Here is a 22991-nt window from a genome sequence, read left to right as displayed (position 1 = left end):
GGATTTTTGCGATTTAATCTTTAAATAGTTTGCCAGTAATTTACCAGCACGATTACGACCACCATAAAATTTAGAGATCATTTTTAACAAAGTCCCTGAGGCTTCTTCTGTAGATTTCTTATTAAAATCTAGCTTTGATTGGATTAGAGTCTTATGGATGCCTGCAGATTGAGACGAAAAATATGCATGTGCCAATTTTTTAATAGAAGAAAGCAAAGCAACGGATTCCTTGTGATATTGTTTACAATTACGAGCTACATAATCTATATGAAGCCTCTAGCTGTTGCTTTGAAAAAATCCCAGAGAGTATGAAAGGGCATGTCTGGTCTGATGTTAAGAGTAAAGAATTCAGAAATAAAATCTTTGAACTGCTCAAGAAAAGAAGGATCTTCAAAGAGATAATTATTGAAACGCCAGCGACGAGATTTAGAGGATTGAGAAGGAAGATCTAAACTAATCAAAACAGGGACGTGATCAGAAATAAGAAGTGAGCCAATTTTTGCATGTAGTAAATTGGGAAGAAGATTTGGGCTTAAAAATATATAATCAATTCTGGATGTAGAATTATGAGTGGGGGAGTAAAAAGTGTATTCTAAACTATCATGATTAAATATTCTCCATGCATCAATTAGGCCCCTTGTATTAATGGTCCAAACAAATGTTTTTTGCATTTTATTTGGAATATATCTAAAGGAAGATTTCCTATTTGTAAAAGGGTCCATAATCTGGTTACTGTCACCTCCCACTATGAGATTAGAACTACAACATGCATGAAGGGTATGTGACATGGAGTGCCAAAATTGTGAATCAATGCCTGTGGAGCCATAAATGTTAAGCAAGGAAACCTGAGAACCATTAATAGTAGTGTGGAGAAGACGCCAACGACCATCATCCTCTCTCTTCTTTATCTATTGTGAGGGATAAGGATTTATGAAATAATATGACTACTCAATTTTTCCTATCTTTCAAAGGGGAACTGTAAACATGCCCCACCCATTGTTTTTAAGGGAATTAGCATAATTCTCATTAAGATGCGTTTCTTGTAGCATTGCTATTTAACACTGGAGCTTAGAGAGGTGAGTAAGAATACGTTGCTTTTTAACTGGATTGTGCAATCCCTTGACATTCCATGAGATAATTCGAACATTTTCAGTCATTACAAGACAAAAGCAACAATAATGACACAATCATCATACAATTCAACACCTATATAGAATCATTATAAAGGTGTCCAAAAATACTAGAATTAATGCAGGTAAAAAGAAAAAGATACAAAATAGCAATTTTTTAAAAGAAAATAGAGAATAATAAACAGTGAAGAGACAATCAGATAATCAAAAGTAGAAAACAAAAACAAAGAAAAATAAGTAGAACCAGAGGATAGACATGAGAGAGTAAAAGAAAGAAGAAAAAGAAAAGCAGAGAAAAAGAAAGAGGAAAGAAAAAAGAGATAAGGGGAATAGAAGATAGAGAGAGAACTATTGACCAGAAGCCGAGAGACTTCAGTCAGGAAGAACGGAATAAATAACCAGAAAAAGGTAAATGGCATCAGGAGCGGGGAGTTGCGGGACAGGACAGATAGCAAAATCACGCCGGAGACCGAGATCAGAGAAGTCTACTACATAACAGAAAAGAGGAAATAGATAATAACAACTCAGGGGAGGCCAACTACATACATAGCAAACAAAGGCTTACCACTTACCAGACTAAGAAGAAACAATGAGACCTTGGGGACGAGATGAAGGGGCAGGAAGGAGGAATGACATCTAGGGAATGGGTCGGCACAAGATGAGAGACAATTACAAGGAGAAACAAAGAACAATCACAATATGGAATGATCATAGAAAAAGGGTGAACAGACTCTAATAGTAAAAAACAACAATCAAACAAACATGAGCGACAACATCACGAAAGATGATTAACCTAAAAATGTAAAACTAGAATAGGAACTTCAAACTGAAAAGCAGATGACAGAACAGGCACAACAGTGAGATTCAAGACCCTCCAGAACCATCTCTTCCCCTTTATGGCGTGAGATAAATTGTCTCAAGTCCTCAGGACGGTCAAAGGAGTATGAACTCTCTTTATAAGTAACCCTGAAGAAGCAGGGGTGAACCAAACCATATCTGGCACTCGTGGATCGAAGAGCCGGGCGAAGTGAAAGGAATTCCTTGCGACAAGCTGCAGTGGCACGGGCTACTTCTTGAGAGAAAAATACTTTTTGACCAGACCACAACATCTGTTTTCTTGACTTTGCCGCTGTAAGGACCGTTAACAGCTCAGTGTATTCCAGGAATAAAACAATGATTCCTCTAGGACGACCGGCTAGTGATGAAGAAGATAGACCACCAGTTTTAGGGCCAATATGATATGCACGTTGTAAATTGAGAGATGTACCATCCTTGAGACCAACAATCTTGGGAATGATTATTTTCAAAAAGACCAGCATATCAGATCCCTTCTCTCCTTCCGGAATTCCATAAATTCGGAGATTGTTGCATCTGTTGCGATTTTCCGAATCCACCGTTTGCGCCTAGAGGAGCTCTATTTCCTTAGACATAGCCATAACTTGAGGTATCACATCCAGAGTATCACTGACACGTTGTTCCACAGCAGACACTCTAGAATCCAGGTTAGACCACTTCTCGTCAAATCTCTGAAGAGTGGCGATAGTGTCTAGAACAAAGGGTTTGAAAATCCTTATCTCCTCCATGAGATCCTCCATCGATATAGGTAATAGTGACTTGGTAGGTGAATTAGACTCCTTCTGGTTACGTTTAGAAGGAGTGACTGGACTGGTATCCTTGCGGGGAGGAGGCCATACTTGCTGAGGGATTCATTTGACCCAACGAAGAAGACACCATGTAAGTATATGAAATATAAGAGTGAGTGTAGGCCACAAAAGGAGATCTCGTAGTGAGCAGAGTGTAAAAAGTGCTGTTACCGTTGAACCTGCTGTCTGCGTGAAAGAACAGGAATACTAATATTGTCACTCTGCGCTAGATGATATCAGCCAGTCAGCCAGAAAAACAGTCAGAACATGAGGAGTTTGACACAGTCATTGAGAAAAAGTCTCATGTAAACAAGCCAATGTAGAGCAAACTTAATGGTTGTAGCTGCCCAGTTGAACAGACATGTGAGGATTGTAAGGTGACAAATACATGAGACAGTTTCAAAGCTTATTGTTAAAAGACTAGCACCCCATCATAAAGATAAAGTTCAAGAGGAGGAACCTGTAAAAAGGAAGTTAACCAGCATAGTACAATGAGGCCAAGCATATGAACGTCTTCACACATTGATGTGATGTAGAATTAGGTATTGCAGATAATGCAGAAAAACAAAGTGACAATCTCATGTAATTAAGTAAGCGCTTCACAGGCAAAATTGAGAGCAAGAGGACTGTAAGTTTAAATACCTGAGAAAATACATGAGAAAATAATTGGCTCCAGTTCTCCTCATAAAAATTACAGGCAATGCAGGCAAAAATGATATACTCTGAGGGAGCTGGTTGTCGCGCTGAAGCCAGTAAATCACGAGACACACAATGTCGGTCGCGTTGGACAAATAATGTGCATCACAGAGCAGAGCCGAATTTAAAACAGTGAGGCATAAATGATGAAGAAACGAGCTGGTCCCTTTCCTCCCCAAAGAAATTTCAGTCATTGCAGGCAAGGCGGCATGTTTAGCGGTACTGGTAGCAGCGCGAAAAGAAAACCGCAAAAGACACAAGATGGCGGCCGCGATCCACACATGGAGCGCGCCGCATTACAAGGGCAGATATCAGGCGTTATCGGGCTCACTGTGGAATGAAAATAATGTCTTTTAAGGGAGAAGGCATTCCGATGACGAAAAATGTGTCCAGGAATCACTGTAGAGGTCAACATTCGCCCCTCCTCGTATTTGGTTTCGATCTCGGAGGGGAGTGAGATCAGGCAGCTGCCATCCCGAACAGCGCCCAAGCCACGCCCCGACAGTATACATATTAAACGTTGCAAACACTTGATGCATCTGTACTTTTTCCTATTTTGCCCTCGCATTGTGCTATATCAGTAGAGGACTGACTTCATCTATTGTTTTTGGACTTGATTTTCAAACCTGCTCCGCTCAGTTTATACTTCAGGTAAGTTACATATGGGAACTTACTTATATCGTGATCAGGTAGTGACCAGTAAGCTGTTTTCTCCCCACCATACCCAAGGCCACAACTCTCCCCCTGAAGGTCCTGCTTAAATACACGGGAGCCAGATATCAATGATGAGAAGACCGGGGTACAGAGCATGACTATCTCTTGGTACCTCCATGTAGCTCTTGTGAGGTGTCCTCCACAATCTGTGTGTATTTTGTAAGGATAATTTTTAGGAGCTTGTGACATGTTTTTGCCTCATACAGTGTTGATGAGCAACTGAGACAAGAGTAATGGATGTTCACTACCAACAGTTTTTAATAGAACACAATGTTATCTCCCCGTTTTTCCTAAATAATTCCTACTTGGGAACCACACACTGGAACACAACTTCCCTTTTCCATCAAACAAGTATGCCTGTTGCTTTTGGACATTTGCATGGTCTATTATATAATTTATTTTGCGCTGGTGAAAGATTTTTGCCAGCACAATCACAAAGGAAATGTTTTCATTTTCATGGGTTTGTTTCAAACAAGGGAATTCATTGACATTGGCTTGCACCATATTACAAGTGTATAAGGCTCCGTTATATACACATATAGAGCACAGTCAATGTCCCATCTCAGGATGCTTTTACAGGGTGACGGTAGGGAGGAGGTCCAAAAATCCCACTGCATGTGGGATCAGAGATTCAAACTTCACCATTCTAATGGGGATTTCATTCAGAGATTGGTACGCCTCCAGTGAAAGATGGAGTTGTGGTTTTCAAACCATAGCTCTATGTTTCACTAATGTGCTCTCCTCAGCACAGTCATGAACTGTCAGAGTTTGCACGTGTGTTGTGGACACTTTTTAATGTGATTGGGAGCACAGTCAATTTCTGCATCAAACACATCGAGATAGTGGTGCTCTGTGCTCTAGTCTAAGACTTTGTATTATTCTGGTCTTTAAACAACTGAAATCCTATATTTTCTCTATGTTTTGATTGTTGTGATTTGTTACTCTCTTAGCCCCAAGAACAGGTTTCGCTGTAATTGATGATAACTCATAAGAACTATTTAAAAAAAATAAAACAATTATGCTGCTTGAAGTTGTGTCCTGAACCGTGTTATGTTAGTTTATGCTGTAATGTTGTTCTTCACACTGTGGAAATGCCCATTATCCAGCATTGGGATACATTTTATAGATTCACATGCTTGAATCATTCCCCGTCGTCGAAGTATGAGTCCCACAGTAATCTAAATAAAGCAGTAGTTAAAAAACTTGCATTTAATAGCCTATCTACCCTCTTTTTAAAAAAATGTACCAAGTTTTAGCTACAACCAATCAGTAAATAGCACCCTGTAGTACCTTCCAAAGAGAGGCTGAATCCCTTACATTTTCACCTCACATTGTGTGTGAAGATTGTCTCCCTGAGCTCTGCTCAGTTCTTTCATACTTTTCACAGATATGTCTTTTTTCTTACTAGATGTTCATCATGTCTGACAGGAAGGGACTATTTCGACCTTGTCAGTCCTATGGTAAGAGGGTTCCCATTGATGATCCCCACAAGGATTGCATTTATTGCCTCTATCCTCATCATGAGGCAAAACATTTCAAAATATTATGCACTTTCTCAGTCAAAACTCTGAGAGATAGAGAAGGCCGACTTTTGTTGTGGCTGCAGAAGACTCAGAGGACATCTTCTGATGAGGAGAGCAACACCTCGTCTAAATCCCAAAAGAGACCCAGGTCGTCTGAGGGTAGGTCTGAGGTGGTCAAGAAATACCTTAAAACCTCCCATCAGACTAAAGAAGCTCAGAAGGAGAAGAAAGATTCCAAAGTCTCCTCACAGCTAGTCTTGCCATCACATTCTGGGACCTCTAAGGTTAAACTGGAGTCTACCAAATCTTCAGGTTCTTCTAGACATTAATCCAGTCACAAATCCCTCTCAGCATCAGTATCACCATTGATACTTTCAACATCAACGATGACTACTCTCTCATCTTTGAGACAGTTGACAGCGCCAACTTCATCTGCATCGTCCATCAATGTACTGATAACATCGACAACATCATTACCGTTGACGAGGACCTCAGTGACGGCAGTACCACTGTTGACGTCCCCACCACTCTTGACATCCGCAGCACCGATGAGGACTGTATCACCGTCAACGAGCATACCACTGTCGAGGGCGGCCACATCGACGATGGCTTTACTGTCGACTAGAACACAATCTACGACAACTGTTCCGTCGACAACGGATCCTACGACCCTACTCCCGTCGACGACGGCGGCATCAGAGACGGTGCCGTCAACACCTCCACAGCAGGTATCCAGTTAGACTAAAACATCCCTGCGGCCCAGGTTTGCATCGCCAGGCACGATTTCACCTTTGCCTCAGAGCCACTTACTGGAGACAAAAGAAACAGACGATATCGGTCCTTTTGGAACGGCTCATAGTCCTTCGGAACTCAACGTAATGTGTCAGGAGAAGGATAAGGACTATTATGAAAAGGAACAGCACTACCAACTTTACTATCCAGTTCCTCCTAAACAGTACCAACAATATAGGTATTATGTTGATCCTCCTAGACAAAAACCTGCTCAGAGTTCACCTTTTTTGATCCAAGATCTGGAGGCCATGCTCACAGATTACAATAAAAGGTTCCCACCCCAAGAGGAGGAACAGACTACTGTGCCTCCACCACCACCACCTATGGTGCCACCAACACCAAAGTTACTTCCTCCTTCTACTCCAATCATCCCGGTTCCTTTTAGGGATGAACCGTCCTCTTCTGAAGAAGACGCCGAAGAGGTAGAAATTCAGGATCCGCCACTGCCTCCTGTTGAATGGGACAATTACATCATTCCCACACCATCACCATCTCCTTATCATCCTTCTCACTCTCCTCTCAGAGGATATTGGAGGATTTCATAACTTGATGGATAGGGCAGAGTCTAGATTTCATCTGATCTGCACACAATAGTGAAGCAATCAGATTGCTTCCTTTATGATTTTAAAGAGCTATCAGGGAAATCAATGAGGTCTATACCTATCATCGACCATATTTGGCAGGACAGCCTTAAGGTCATGAAGTCACCAGCCACAGTTGTGCCTGTATTACCAAGGATCAACAAGAAGTACTGGCCACCTGAGGATTCCCTTGCATGCTTTACAGGGCATCCCAAACCAGATTCAGTAATCTCTCAAGCGGCACAGAGGTGATCAAAGAATCTTTTAACCCCCATCACATCCTCACCAGACAAGGAAGGACGCCATTGCAAACCGTAGGAAAAAGATTCTCATCCATGTCTGCAATTACCGTGAGAGCTGCTAATGCCCTGGCCTTTCTTGGCTGCTATGATTGGCAAATGTGGTCTGACATCTGGGCCATGTTGGATTTCATACCTGAAGAAAATAAGCAGGAATTTCCTTGCAGAGGGGAGACGCACAGCGGCTGAAGTAATAGACTGCGCCATTGACATATCCACAACAGGCCGTGCAGCTGTGTTAAGGCGACAGGGATGGCTTAGAGCAACATCACTTGGTCCAGAAGTACACTGAAAAATCCTAGGAATGGCGTACTATAGCGATAGTTTTTTTGAGAAACGCATATATAAAGCTCTACTAGCCATCAAAACCGATACAGAGACGTCCAAAGCATTGGGGACCCTGCAGTATCGTAAGGTGCCCTTCCAGGGAGCACGTGGACGAGGTTTTTCTGGATATAGAGATGCTTTCCAACGCACCCAATAGTATCAATCCTATCTGAAAGAAACACGTTAGTGTTAGATTCCTTACCGTAGAATATCCCCAGGCGTCAGACTGGATCAGGAAAGTTTTTCGCTAGCAGTACCTCTGCGTGTCAGTAGGTGGCGTGGGACTCCGTGTCTGTCGCTGGTGTCGTATGCACCGAGATGATGTCACGGAGACTACTTAGGTGCCACCCATGCGCGCTGATGACAGTTCTTTCTTTTTCCGCGCCAGTAAGCGCAGATCCACTTAGTACACGTACCTTAGTCACTTTTTACTATCTTTTTGAGACTTTTGTCTCCTGTAATTTTGAATCTACTCTAGTGCACGTAGGGATGCCTGGTTTTAAGTCTTGCCATGACCCCGAAGGCCTTGAGGAAGCAGCGCCGGAAGCTGCCCTCGTCCCAGCGCCGTTCACGGTCCAGGGGCCGCTTCAGAGAACACTTGCGGGGACAACGTCATCGCTCCTTGGGTTCCAAGTCTTCACCCTCGGATTTGGATAAGAGACAAAGTCGAAGAAGCGTTGTTGCTCTCCAACGTCCCCCCGTCGGTCCCCGGATGCGGACGAGGGGGACAGGGGTTCTGCCCCTGCGACCCATTCGGAGCCCGGGAGTCCCGCGGCCTACCCACCTTACCCGGGTCCGTCAGTGACTCCTGCACAGGTGCAAGCATTTCTTGCTACCATGGACTGCCTGTTTAGGCCTCGGGCTCCCGCCGGCGTGCCCTCGGGCCCCGTGGTCCCGTGTCAGGATCCTGTTGGGCCGGCACCTCGGGTCCCAGGGCAGCTGGCTCCGGCCACGGCACCACATGGTCCCGCGCATCCGGCGCCGCAGTGGATGCCATTGGTTCCGCCCCTGCCCAGGTTCCAGGACAGTTTTGTTCCTACCTGGGATCCGCATTGGGACACGGCGCTGGTTCGACCCCGTCCAGCGCTGTTCCCGACGCCGTTTGTTCCTTCTCCAGCCTCTGCCCTGCCGCTGCGGTCAGTACCACATGCGGCGGAGGACGACTGGGAGGGGTCCGAGGATCCTCTTGCGCGTTAGTGTGACTCTGAGCAGGACTGGGTAGACGAGTTAGAGGAGGCCGGCGGCCTTGATGTCTCCTCTGACCCGGGGGTTGCCTCTCCTCCACCTACCATGGAGGAGAGTGCTTCTTACACAGTGGTGCTCTGTCGGGCAGCTGAGGTCCTCAACCTTGACCTCCCTACGGTGGCCCTAAAAACGAATCTCTTACTGAGGTGCTCCAGACATCGTCCACTTCGTCGGAGACCCTGCTGCCATTTAATGATGCCCTCACTGACGTTTTACTGGGCACTTGGTCGCGGCCAGCCACAGGGGCCCCTGTGGATAAGAACGTCGCCAAGCGTCCTCACCCGGTGCCGGGTGACCTTGCCTTTCTGACCACTCATCCTACGCCTGAGAGCCTGGTCATCCCAGCTTCGACAGCCCAGAGTGCCTTTCCCACGGCTCCGCTGGATAAGGACTCTAAGAAGCTGGAGCAGTTCGGCAAGCGGTTGTTCTCTTCGGCCAGCTTAGGGCTGCGGTCGGTGAACACCGCATGCCTATTGGGCCGCTGTTCCCACGCAGTGTGGGATACCGTGGCACAGGTGTTGCCTCAGTGTCCTGAAGAGACCCAAGCTGTGCTGTCCAAGCTGTTGTCGAGGGTAAAGATGCGGCTAAGTTTGCCATTCGGTGTGGTTTGGACACCGTGGACTCACTAGGTAGAGCAATTTCTACTACTGTGGCTCTTCATCGCCACGCCTGGGTGAGATCTACCGGTTCTCGGCAGATGTCCAGAGCTCCCTCAACGACATGCCCTTTGATGGCACTCGCCTGTTTGGCGATAAAGCCGACAGTGCGCTGGAGCGTTTCAAGGACTCGCAGGCCACGGCCAAGTCATTAGGTCTTTCCACGAAAAGCCCAGCCAATCCTGGTTTTCGTTCCTTTCGTGGCAACGAAAGGGTCACCCAGGCATATTCCTTGAGCAAACCTGTGCAGAACCTGCCTCTGCGCGGGCGCGGTGTCTGCAGGAGCGGGTCTGGGAATCAGCGTGGGGGTCAGTCCACCTCCGCCCCTGCTGCTTCTACCTCCAAACCTTCCCAATTCGAGCCTTGGGGGGCACCCCCCTCCAGTGGGTGGCAGGATCTGCCATCACCTCCCCCACTGGCACGCTATCACATCGGACAGGTGGGTGTTGCAGAACATCCGCAAGTGTTACTCCTTTCCATTTCAGTCCACTCCTCCAGCCATGCCACCTCAGTACCACTGCATGTCGGGGGAACACTTGGCACTTCTCCAGCAGGAAGTCACTACCCTCTTGGCCAAGGGGGCCATAGAGTGTGTTCCTGGGCCAGAAGCAGGGAGTGGTTGTTATTCCCACTACTTTCTGGTCCCCAAGAATGACAAAGGGGATCTGCGTCCCACCTTGGACCTCTGGAATGTCAATCGCTTCCTCCGGAAGGAGAAGTTCAAGATGCTGACTCTGGCTGAGGTCTTGGCTGTCCTCGACTCTGGAGACTGGATGGTAGCGTTGGACTTGCAGGACGCATATTTTCACATCCCTGTCCTGCCGGCCCACCGGAGTTACCTGCTGTTAACGGTAGGCCAGGAGCATATGAGTCCCTCTCAGAAGCTCCCCTTCATCGTTGCGGTTCTGGATTCAACGCGGTTTCGGGTCTATCCTCGCGAGCAGCGAGTCTGGGATATTCAGGCTATGATTCCGATCTTTCAGCCTCTATCCCGGGTTTCAGTCAGGATGACCCTCCGGCTCCTGGGCCTGATGGCCTCCTGCAGCCTGCTAGTGCAACATGCCAGATGGCATGTGTGGTCTCTGCAGTGGCTTTCTTGGGGGCCGACTTAGACACCATACCGAAAAAGGCTTTACTCTCAGGAGTAAGACAGGAGCAGACAAACTTTGGCTCTCACACTATCAAAAAAACGGTACACTTCAATGAGGACATACAAGTCGCTTCTGGGCATGCTGTATTCAGCGATCGACCTAGTACCTCTAGCTCGTCTTCACATGAGGCCATTGCCAGAAAAACTTAAATTACAATGGATTCAAACAACTGGATCCTTCGACAACGTGGTATCTATCACTCCACGCATGAGAGAGGCGTTCAGATGGTGAAGCCTAAAGTCGCACCTTTCACAGGGCCTCTCTTTTCTGCCCCTGGTTTCCGGAATTCATCGTCACCACCAATGCTTCCATGGAGGGTTGGAGAGGCCATCTCCAAAACCTCTAGATTCAGGTCCAGAATGGTCCTTGTCCTAGCAACTAATGCATATCAGCAGGCTTGAGCTAAAGGCCATTTTTCCTTCTGTAGGCTTTCCTTCCTCGGATAGAAGGCTCATCAGTGTTGGTCCGTATGGACAACACCACAGGCATGTTTTATATCAACAAACAGGGAGGAACCAAGTCTCTTACTCTCTCTCAAGAGGCCAAGAGCTTTGGAGTTGGTTGACGGTACATTGAATATACCTAAAAGTGGAGCCACTGGAAAAGATGTGCATAGCTGCAACTTGGAAAACTAAGCACACCTTCCCGCAGCACTACTGCCTGGAGTTGACGCAGTGTGCTGACTCAGCCGTGAGACAGGAAGTTCTACGGTATTTATTTAAGTAAAATGAGCCTTTTTAATCCGAATAGTTAATTTCTGTTTTAAATTTGGCCTGTTTCAAAAATTTGTTTTTTCTTGATTGTTTAATGAAAGTGTTATACTTGTTCAAGCATATGACAGAAATGTGTATTCTACATGTCTGTGCATTTACGTGTATATTTCACAGGAATATTTGTTTGTCTACACATTTTGTATATATATTTATAGTACCGCCCATCATCAACTAAGGTTACTTACTTGTTTTACAATACTGCTTGCTAGTCTGATTCAAGCATGTGAATTAATGTACAATACCCCAATACTGGATAAGAAATAAGTTACTTACCTGTAAGTGCAGTTATTCAGTATTGGTATCTTTCACATGCAACCCACCCTCCTTCCCGGAGAGGCTCTCCTTACACTTCAGTATTCCTATCCACACTTGTGCTGGAAAATCTGAGGTATTCAGCCTCTCTTAGGAAGGTTCTAGAGGGTGCTAGTTACTGATTGGTTGTGTCTAAGGTGTAGTCCTTTTTTTTTTTTTTAAAAAAAAGGGAGGTAGATAGGCTATTAAATGCATGATTTCTCCATGATAGTCTATGGACGTTTTTTAAATGACTGCTTCATTTAGATTATCGTGCAACTCCCACTTCGACAATGGGGAATGATTCAAGCTTGTGACTCTATGAAAGATACCAATACTGGATAACTGCAGTTACAGGTACGATTTCTTCTTTTGCACAGAATGATGTTGTTGGGCTGCCATATTGCTGATGTTGCTACATAAGGCTTGTCTCCTATTAAAACAGATTCAGTCCACAGGATGAAATCTGTGAATGACCTGTGCTTGTGAAAATCTGTGGAACACCTGTACTATGTTCCAGAGGTGGAGCCAGGGCTTTTCTTTGTACTTCTGCTTTGTGTCTGCAGTGCTGACTTTCTGTCTGTGTCTGCCACCTGTCTGTCTTGTGTCTTCACCCTTCTGTCTCCCTGTTTTGTTGTCTTCTTTTCTGCTGCTCTTGGGATTCGTTCTTGCCCACTCTCCCTGTCTGTGTGCTCTGCCTACCTATGACGGGATGATGCTCAGTGACTTGGAGCCGCCTACTGAGAGTCCAGCATCTCAATTGGTGGATTCATCCCCTCCGTTGGAGTAAGGGCTCATTCATTGACATTTACTACCATGCAATGTATGGAGGATGCACATGGGCAGGACTGGATAGAGCTGGTATTTTACATACATGTAACCATGCATCTTCAACCGCAAAACCACTGTTTGATTTAGGGAGGATATCAGTGGCAATGGCATAGCAAGGGTACCTTTGGCTCTAATATTAGCAAGGATACTCATTCCTTTTTTCCCCCAGGTTTGGTATTAAACGGCTGCCATAATCAGGCTGCAGTCGGTCTCCCATGCCTCGGTGTTATGGTTTCACTGCACCTGCTTCACTAATGTCCCTGAGCAGCTGAGAGTGAGTGAGGTGGTGAAATAATGATTTGAGGGCCACTGGATGTATACTCTCAGATGCTCATTCAACTGATGTGGTAACACTGTATATTACACTACCATTCCATGTGCATAACCATGGAATGAGTAAAAACTGCAAAAACCTGTTTTTGTAAACAGTTTTTCACAGATTTTGCTTTATATTCTCCAGGTCCATTCTACCTGCTTTCTACGGGTAAATGTGGCTGGTTAAAATCGCAGTGGTTCATGTTTTTCCACAAAATTCTTTAAAATTGGCCTCTAACTGAAGTTAGAAGTAAAATTGGTATTTATACAAAACTGGTAATGAGGCATGCAGTGAGGTAATTAGATGAACTATTATTGAAGCTTTGATTGTCCATCCATATAAGGGAGTATATACATTAACACATACATATTCTTTCTCCCGCCTTCCTCTCACTTCTCGTTTCCACTTTTGTGTTTCATGTGCTCTCTGTCTAACATACGAGAACTCTAAGAAGTATGCATGCACACTTCAGTCTCGCAAACTCAATTCTGATTCCCTTCATTTTTGAAGTGTGGGGATAGTGCTGCCATGTGATTGTTAGAAGAAACTCTACTATCATAGTTGTCTTAGTGAGCCAGTGGTGTGCATCCTTCCTGTGCGCTTGATTCTGACTGAAGCTTATGCCACAAGATTGCTTTGCTTCTTTTGTTTTTGCATTTTTTCAGTATGACTCCATATTGTGCCAATACCAACATTTCTAATAGATGTATATTCATTTTCTGCACTCAATGTGCTTTAAGAGCTCATGCATAAGTGTTCACCTCCATGTTAATATTCCTGAAACTGTTATAAGATTCCAGAGCATCAACTATTGGGGGAGGGGGGGTATTGGCATAGTTCATACACATGTGTATTTTTACTCATTTATATCTTTACTTCTACACCAAGGTGTAACGCTACACATTTTTGATGTTCATCACAACAGAGTGTAGACTCACACTTCTCCACCGCCACAATTCAGGTAGTGGAGTTTCCTGCAAAAGGATTTAGAAATATAATGTACACTATCTCTCCCCTGACGCTCGGAAACAGGTCTCAGTGGCCCTAATTGCCCCGCGCCTGGACTACTGCAATGCCCTCTATCTTGGCATAAGCAAAAAGCTTATTCATCGCCTCCAAGTTGTCCAAAACGCTGCAGCCAGGTTTGTAGTGGATGCCCCCAGACGTGTCTCTGTCTCGGGGATCAGAAAAAACCTCCACTGGCTGCCTGTGCAGGCCAGGATTAATTTTAAGGTTCTTGTCCTTACCTACCGTGCCCTACATGGCCTGGGTGCTGAGGACATTGGGTCTCTCGTGTCCTTCTACACCCCGGGCAGGGCCCTGAGATCGGCTCAAAAAAACCTCCTGACTATTCTCCGAACCGTCAAGGCCAGGTGGGGAGGGAGGGCCTTCTTCTCCCTTGCCCCTAAACTCTGGAACACGCTTCCAGCTGACTTTAAGGGCCAGCCGTCTCTTGCCCTTTTTCGAAAAAATTTAAAAACCTGGTTTTTCACCGAGTCCTACCTGTAATCCCTCCCTTAGGAGCCTCCGACTACTCAGCTGTTTCCATCATATGCGCCTTGATGCCTCCGGGTTAAGTTGCGCCATATAAATTGATATTCATTCATTCATTCACTACTAGATACTTGGGTCTAGATCTTCCGCTGGGAATGTACATGGAAAATTAATAAAATGTAATATTCTTGGGAGTAAAAATATCAAAAATATTTTTATGTACGAAATGAATGTAAATGAATGTAAAATATTTCATTTTAACTTAGAGCTAATAAAATAAATTGCCACAACACATTACCTCATCTAATTAAATGTGTAGTAAATAATTCAAGTATATTAATTGTAATTTATAAATAATACTTTTTAAAACAATAATTTTAAAAAATGCAACTCGTACTGGCATTTTATATGTATTTGAAATGTCGAAATAATTTGATTATTTTAACGTTAGTTCCTGGGGTGTTATTTTATTTTCCTAGCCCCAATTGTTTTCTATGGCAGTATGTTTTAGTATAAGTGGTTAGCTATGGGTGGTTCTTGACGTTTCCAAAAGCTGGGCTGGAGCACATTAACACCTGTTTGGGCACCTTTTGTAATGTAGTAACTTTAGAATTGTAGTTTATGGTCAGCAGTAGTCTTACTTGTTTGGGGGAGTGTTCTTGTATTAGCATGTCCATCCCTAAATCCCTCCCAAACTTTCCCTAAATCCCTCTTATTTAGAAGTATTTCCCAGTTTCCAGCCACTCCCTCTTGTCTCTTCTAAATTTACTACTGATGTGTATACCTTTGTGTACAGAGATCTCAGCCTGAGATCTATTCACAGAAAAGGTAGGAGAGGTGGATGTCTCCACTCATAGAATTGTGAATAGTACTTCTGTGGGCAAAATGCAGGTTGGGAAATGGCCCCATAGGATCCCAAGGGATGATTCCAATGGAGCCTGTAACAGCCTTTATCAGAATGTCCGGCTGACCGTCACTGTAAAGCCCCCACATTTTCCTAATCTCTAGAACTATCCTAAAACTCTCCTCTCTCAATTGGAGGATCCACAACCAATGTTCCTGTTTCTTAACTGAGTAGCTATTTTGTGCTTCAAGACCCAGGGGCTCTGTGTCTTAAATCTGAAAATTCCAGGTAGCAGTGCACTTAAGAATGCTGCGCTTTCATGGGAGTTTTTCTCAAATCCGCATTGTTGTGCAGATTTATTTTATTTATTTTTTATTTAAAAAGTTTTATATAGCGCTTGCCTGACCGGAAGGAATCGGAGCGCTTCACAACAAGTACAGAGCAGTGCAAAAGAAAACAAACATAACACAGTCCGCAAGACATTCAGGGTACGAGTCGTAGTAGAGAGGGTGCTGACGAGTTCCAAAAACAAGGTCTTGACAAACCACATCGGAGAGGAGAGCAGTGGCGTTTTAAACACTCCGAGCTGTTCCTATCTGTTCGATAGGGAGCGGTCGAGGAAAAGGATTTTGAGCTGGCTTTTGAATTTAGGGAAGGAAGGAATAGTTCTGATGTGGGGGGGGGGGTATAGAGTTCCATATTTTAGGAGCATTTCCGGCAAAGGACCTCACCGCAGTTTTTTGTTTTTTGTTTTCGTGCTTTTAGCGGGATAAGAAGTAGGGTGTTAGAGCTTCTGAGAGTCCTGTTCTGACTCACTTTTCTGAGTTTGGACGCCAGATATTCGGGTTTGCCTGTGTGAAGGGCTTTGTGTGTGAGGCAAGCTGTTCTGAAGTTCGCCAGCATTTCTATTGGTAGCCACTTGAGTTCTTTTAATGCCGGAGAGATGTGATCAAATTTCTTTATTCCAGTGACCAATATGGCGACCGCGTGGAGGGTTGTTTTCAGAGGAGCAAGGTGAGTTTTGGCTATTCCAGAGAGGATTGCATTTCCATAGTCTAGTCGTGACAACACCAATGCTTGGGTGGCTTGTTTGAGATCCTTGGATGGAATGAAAGGTTTAATTTTGTTTAGTAGTTTCAAGTTAAGGAAGGCACTCTTTGCCGAGATCTTGATGTGTTTGGTCAAGTCAAGTTTGGAGTCTAGCGTGATGCCTAATGATTTAACTGAGTCAGCCAAGGTGAGGTTCCCATTGAGCGCATCGATATCTTTTAGCCTTCCGATCATTTGTGGGTTCTCTTCTTTGTTCGAGATGAGGAGTAGTTCGGTTTTGTCCGGGTTAAGCTTTAAATGGTTGCTTGACAGCCAACGTTGGACATCCTTTAGTGTTTCATTGAGTCTATGGATGTCTTTAGAAGAGGAGATTTCCAAGTAGAGTTGTGTATCATCAGCGTAGAGGTGAAAGGGCATGTTAGCTTTTCTGAATAGGGTGGTGAGGGGTTCCATATAGATGTTGAAGAGTAGGGGGGAGAGCACTGAACCTTGGGGTACTCCCCTCTTGACTGGGTGGAGGTCGGATTCAAAGCCTCTGATTTTGATTCTTTGGGAGCGGTTGTGCAAGAATGAGGAGAACCAGTTGAGGACCACGTCGTCGAGTCCGGCCCTTTCTTCCACATGTTTGACGAGAAGATTGTAATCGACCGTGTCAAATGCCTCCGATAGGTCTAGGAGAATGAGGAGGCAACAGTGGTCTGAGTCCAGTGATTTGTGTAAGTCATCAATTACGTTGAGGATTGCAGTTTCTGTGCTGCACCCTTTCCTGAATCCCGATTGATGTGAGTTGAGTAGGCTGGTATTGTCCAAGTGTCGAGTTAGTTGGTGGAGAACACATCTTTCTAGGATTTTGGAGAGAAGAGGCAGGTTAGAGACGGGTCTAAAGTTATTTAAGTTACTTCTGTCCACGCCTGTTTTTTTTAGTAGTGGGGTGACTTGTCCCACTTTCAGACAGTCTGGGACTACTCCAGTTTTTAGGGAGCTGTTGATAATCTTGCACCACAGTGGGGCAATGGAGAGTTTCAGTTTTTTGGTGAGTTGAGCCGTAAGGGGATCATGGGTCTGAGATGAAGGTTTAGAGGTGGCGATAAGTTTGACTATCTCTTCTTCTAGAACGGCTTGAAAGATTGAACAGGGTTTAGTAGTGGGGGGGGGGGAGGGGAGAGGCGCTACCAAGCACCCCACCATGTCTGCTGTGGGGGTGGAGGCAGCAGTTGGTGACCAGAGAGTGCTCGATCTTGGAGATCTTATCATCAAAGAAGTTGGCGAAGATGTCGCATCGTTCTTAGGAGGCCTGCTCCAGGGAAGTATCTGGTATCTGGTTTGGAGGTTTTCAGTCTAATAATACTGAAGAGTCCCTTAGGTCTGTTTTTTGCGCTCTCCAGAGCAGTGCGTAAGAACATCGATTTTTTTTGTTTTGTTCTTGATGTCATTATTGTATTTCTTCCGGATAGTTCTGAGTTTGTCGCGATGGCAGGTAGTGGGCAAGCTCCTCCAGCTTCTTTCTGCGGCTCTTAGTTGTCTCCTTTCTTCATTGGTGTCAGAGTCGAGCCAGGATCTGGACGGAATGGCTCGCTTTTTTCTTAGTTTCAAGGGTGCTAGTTGGTCAAGAAGGGATCCCATATTCGCGTTATAGAGCGAGATGAGGTCATTTGTGGAGAGATCTTTGTCACTGGGTAGGAGCAACTTGAGTCTATCCTCTATGATGTCCAGGGGGATCTGGTTGAGATTTCTTGACCATTTGAGGGATCTGGAGCAGGAGGCAGGGATAGGACTCTTTGGTTGATGTGGATTAAGATCATGTGAAGATCCGACCAGTCCACTGGGAGGATGTTATCGATCGTGATTGCGTCTTGATGGGCAATGATGGCATCCAGGGTCGCTCCTTTGTTGTGAGTTTCTTCAGAGCAGTGTTGGACATGATTGTGTGATTTCAAGACACTTTGACTTGCATAATAGTTTTCCCAAATAAATATTTTTCAGTAACGTATCAATTAATGATAGATTAGATTTTTTTTTTTACCCTTTGATGGCCTTTTGGAAGTTATGACTCTCCTTCTTAGGCAGTGTACTAAATGTTATATTATAGATTAGTCAGGTGGACAAGCACAGCGTAATCTTTGCATTTTGAAAAATCTAGACATTGACAGGAGTACTAGATGCAAGTGATCTCCTTTAGAACTTTATACAAGGTACCAGGAAGTTTGCAGGCAAAGCTGGAATCATGCTCCACCAGATCTTGGATCCTTCCTTGCTATTGAGAGTGGGACAGCATGGAGGCAAATATGGCCTCTCAAAGCTCCTGATGCTTAATAATCTGACACCACACAACCATAAGCCTCTGTCAGAGCAGCAGGAAAGCTTTCTGAGGTGGCAGAAAAAGGTTATGAACCTATTTCCTAATTTCCTGCAGTGCTGCATAGATAAACGACTTGTCTAGACAGACTTGGGAAGATATTGATCAGGCGAGAATAATGGCATATATGACCTCATCTAATCGTCCCTGTGGGCTGTTCAGAAATATCATTAATGAAGAATGGCCCTTACATTTCTTTTTAGATCTCAGATTTACCATAAACTTTATCATCGGGGGGTGAATAAGAACTTGCCCACTGCACCCTTAGAGGTTCCTGCACATATACTCCGAAAGGCAACTGAAGGATCCTCTATTTTTAGACATGACCCATTGCACAGACATGTCATCTCCAAAAAACAAAATTCAACTTGCATGGAAAGAGCTCCTAGTCCCTCTTAGCAGCACTTTATTGCTGCTTATGCTGCAGATGTATGACTAGTCGTAGAAGGAGCCGACCTCCATTCTGGCCGTTGTATATACTGAAAACCTCAGTTGTCTAGGAATATACTTGCTATTTGTGATACACTGTTACCGCCATTTCCAGACCTACACGGCTTGCATCTAGACTGTAGCACGGACATTTAACAGTTCTTGGTGGACAGGAGCTTTGAAAATTTGGCTTCAATGGCTTTTATCTTTTCCTTAATTGAGGGGTGTCAGAGGAGGGTGCCCTTGTATCTGCTATGTCAGTGCACTGTGTGTTGCACATGACCACTGTAGTCAGGTACAGGCTGAGCTTGTCACTAGCTATAGCCTGACCCAAGACAACAAATATCATGGAGCACATCCTTAAGCGAGAGAGATCACCATATCCAACTGTAAGAGCACATCAACCTTCAACTGCTCCAGATCTACCCCTGGAGGGTTCTTCCTCATGCATCACTGCAAAAGTAGCAATATAGGGAAGTGGTAATGCCCTAGGAACAATCAGCCGTGAAGATATATTCCACTGTGTGTTTTAGCCTAAATTATCCTGTTGATTCCATAGACTAACAGGGTATTTTAGTGATGCTTTTTTTTAAACTGACACCACAGAAGTGAAGACAGTATGTTCTGCTTTCTAGAGGTCTCTTCTCATTAAATTCGTTTTAATGGGTCACTTGAACCATCCCTTATGTTTTCTGCAAGTTCTGGGCTCTTGATAGTTGTAAAGATGATTTCAGTTTACCTGATCAGTCTTGAAAACTGTGATTAAGATCTATACTTGCTCCATCCTCTCTGTAGTTTCCTGGTTTGAAACGTTCCTAAACTTTGGCAGTGGTGGAGGTGGACATGAGAATAAAGAAAAAAATCTTTCCTTTACATGAAGACCCAGTCTATCCATAGGGCTTGGGCTGAATATATATATTGTATTCAGCACTTCTATACAAAATTACAGCGAGGGGCACTTGAGAAGTATATCTTGGAGAGTGTTTGTATTAGGGCACACAGGAGGTATGCATGCAACAGCACAATCATAGTAGAAAGAGTTGTATAAATGTAACTAAAATAGCTTTGACAGATTTCTAATATCTGCAACAGAGTAATACTTTTATCACAAGATAGAAATAAAGGTAACTTTAGAATGGGTAAAGAGATACTTCACAAGTGCAGGACTTTATTTATTGTGTACCGAACTAAGAATCCTGCACTGTCACAGGGATAGGCATAGGCACATACACACTTTCTTCCATATCACCTTTCTCTCTGTTTCCCTGCTCCTGTCTGTTTAGGTTCTCGCTCCTACGGTGTACCCCTCTCTCTAAGGAAATTTTACCTTTTGCTCTCTTCCTCTCTGTTCCATGTGATCACTTGCGTGGTTAAAAACTAGCTCATTGTGTTAAGAGTGCTTGCCTAATCTCCCCTTGTGTGTGAAAATTTTAATGCTAATGTGGCTTACTAATGATCCTTTAGTAAACAAAACTGCCAGTGCCATACTATATGTTCTCACCCTTTCTTGAAGTCACTTTATACTGTTTATAGGTTTTTTTGCATGCCTTGTTTCTTATAGGAAAATGCCGCCAGTGTCAATTTGCGCTAGCCCACATGTTCATCTTGTTTTTTTGTTTGTTTCTCTTTTTTCTGGCTTTTCGTCATCTCTCCTCTTTGCTTGTTCCATGTCTGTCTGCTGAATCCTCGACTCTTACAGTAGCTCTGGTGCAGCTGCTGCTTCTGCCTCCGAGGATTCTGCTTTACCTATCGCTGAGGCTGATGATCTGCTAAACAAGTAAGAACTGCATCTGTGTGAGCGGCAAGAGGTTTTCCTGACTTCAAAGACACACAAAGCTTTGGAAAAGCCATTAGGTTTTCCCTTTAAAATGAAAATGTTGAGCTTTGGATTTGTCAATGCTTGTTTTTAAAGCATTGTTTTAAAAAAAAAAAGTGGATAAAGAACTGTTCAAAATACTGGAGGAAAAGCTAATACCTATGTTGAGGTGTCTCAAAACTGAACATTGAAGTCAACATTTTTTGTCTTTATAAACGACATGGTTCATTTTTCAAATACTTTCACACTGGAAACTCTGAATGGAACTTAGAATGCCAGTTACATGGGTTCCAGCTAAAAAATAACTCGGACGACTGGTTGCAGATTCTTAAAAGAACATCACAACTCTCTAAAGACATGAATAAAAAAGTGTCAGAATTTAAACAAAAATGCTTACCAAGGCCTACAACTGGAACAGATGCTCCAGTGATTTGGTCCTCTGTCGCAACCCTGAGAGTAGCTTCATGGGCCTCCTGGAGAAGACACATCTCACTTACAGTCACACTTAGTACACCTTCTGCCTCAAATGTGACTTTTTGAGTACAATAGCCAGCCCTTCCTCGAGCACCATAAATGTAGCCTTTGTGTGCCAAAGGCTGGGCTTCATACATGTGCAATACAGGTAAAAATATAGCAGTTGCTGTGGTTTTACAGATCAGCTTGGTGGGGTGGGGAGCACCACAAAGATTTTGGAGGAAAGGGATGTGAAGTGGAACGCAGCACATGGGAAAGAGAGCAAGAAAACACATGTACTCCTAGAGAAAAAAAGTAGTTGCTCGATGCGAGCCGTGAAAGAATATAAGTTATTCTATTAAAAGGATGATAAAAAGCTAAGCTCCAGAGAAGGGACAAACACAAGAAAAGGAAGGAAATTCATGAATAATAAGCAAGCAAATGATAATGACACGAAAGCCAACAAATGATAAACAATGGGTTGACTCAAACGTCCACTCGTAAGTACTGGATTTGCACACAATTGGCCTTTGTCAATACATACCTAAAAGCTGCCTATAGGCAAGACCTAAAAAGTGTAGACTTTTATGTGGATCTGTAGAATAGATCTTTCCAGAGCTCTTTGGAGTGGCCGTGTTAGGGTCTTCGTTGTTGAAAGGACTTTCATTCACCATATTTGTTCCTAGACACTAATCGTAATGGCGAGGAATAAAGTACTCTTGTTTCTCAATCAATCAAGTAGTACTTGTATAGCACAGCTTATCATCCTAGAGGGCATCCAGGTGCTATGTTGCAGGTATCAGTCGAAAATCCAAGTCTTGAGTCCCTTCCTATAGAGGGTCAGCGAGGGTGCAGTGCGGAGATGAAGGGGAAGGGTGTTCCAGGCTTTGGCGGCGAGATGGGAAAAAGAGCGTCCTCTGGAGCGGCAGTGGTGGATACCTGGTTACTGAGCGAGGGCGAGGTGTGTGGAGAAGAGATTTCTGGTAGGTCAGTAGAAATGTAGGCTGCGGTTCATGTAGGCGGGTCCTTGGTCATGGAAGGCTTTGTAGGCATAGCTCAGAAACATGAAATGGCATCTCTTCTGAATGGGGTGCCAGTGGAGGTCCTACAGGTGCTGGGCGATATATGTCCTCTTGGGCAGTTAAAGATCAGTCTGGCAGCTGTGTTCTGGATCATCTGGAGCCTTTACAAAAGTTTTTTTCTTTCCTTCCCATGTCCCTCGTATAGCAATTTTATTTCTTTAGTTTAAAGTCTTTATTCACAGGCATTCGTGCTGAACAGGACAGTAATGATTACTAGGCAGTCAGTGGTTGTCTGATTACCAAAACTGGCCAAATACCTTTCGTATCTTGGTCTGTGGTACTATATATGCAGCCAGTTTATCTATGGGCTAAACTCTTTTAAGCCAGTAAGAGTATTCACATTTCTGGTTTGGCCACCAATCGTCACTGCATGTGTATGATCTATTGTGTATGAGCCTTTTTCTGTGACGGCAGCTGCTCCATGTTAAAATTGGTGATAGGATGGTGATGGTTAATTTTGGGATTGGCATTAGATAATGGTCACACTGTTAAACTAATT

At 44.1% G+C, this 22991-nt stretch overlaps 1 protein-coding gene across 2 annotated transcripts in view; it reads left to right on the top strand.

Moving 5' to 3' along the window:
- LOC144770573 (AP-2 complex subunit alpha-1) overlaps positions 1-22991 on the top strand; it is a 279721-nt gene that overhangs the window by 194167 nt on the left and 62563 nt on the right. The window contains exon 16 of one of the 2 annotated variants that reach the window (XM_078655211.1): positions 20841-20918. The exons of the other annotated variant lie outside the window; for it this stretch is intronic. Coding sequence (XP_078511337.1) covers positions 20841-20918 — 78 coding nt within the window. The remainder of the gene's footprint in view (positions 1-20840; positions 20919-22991) is intronic. 2 annotated transcript variants of the gene reach the window in all.

The sequence above is a fragment of the Lissotriton helveticus genome, chromosome 7 (assembly GCF_964261635.1).
Source record: "Lissotriton helveticus chromosome 7, aLisHel1.1, whole genome shotgun sequence".
Classification (NCBI taxonomy): Eukaryota; Metazoa; Chordata; class Amphibia; order Caudata; family Salamandridae; genus Lissotriton; species Lissotriton helveticus.
The sequence above is the reverse complement of the archived record's forward strand: the minus strand, read 5'-3'. Positions and strand labels throughout refer to the sequence as shown.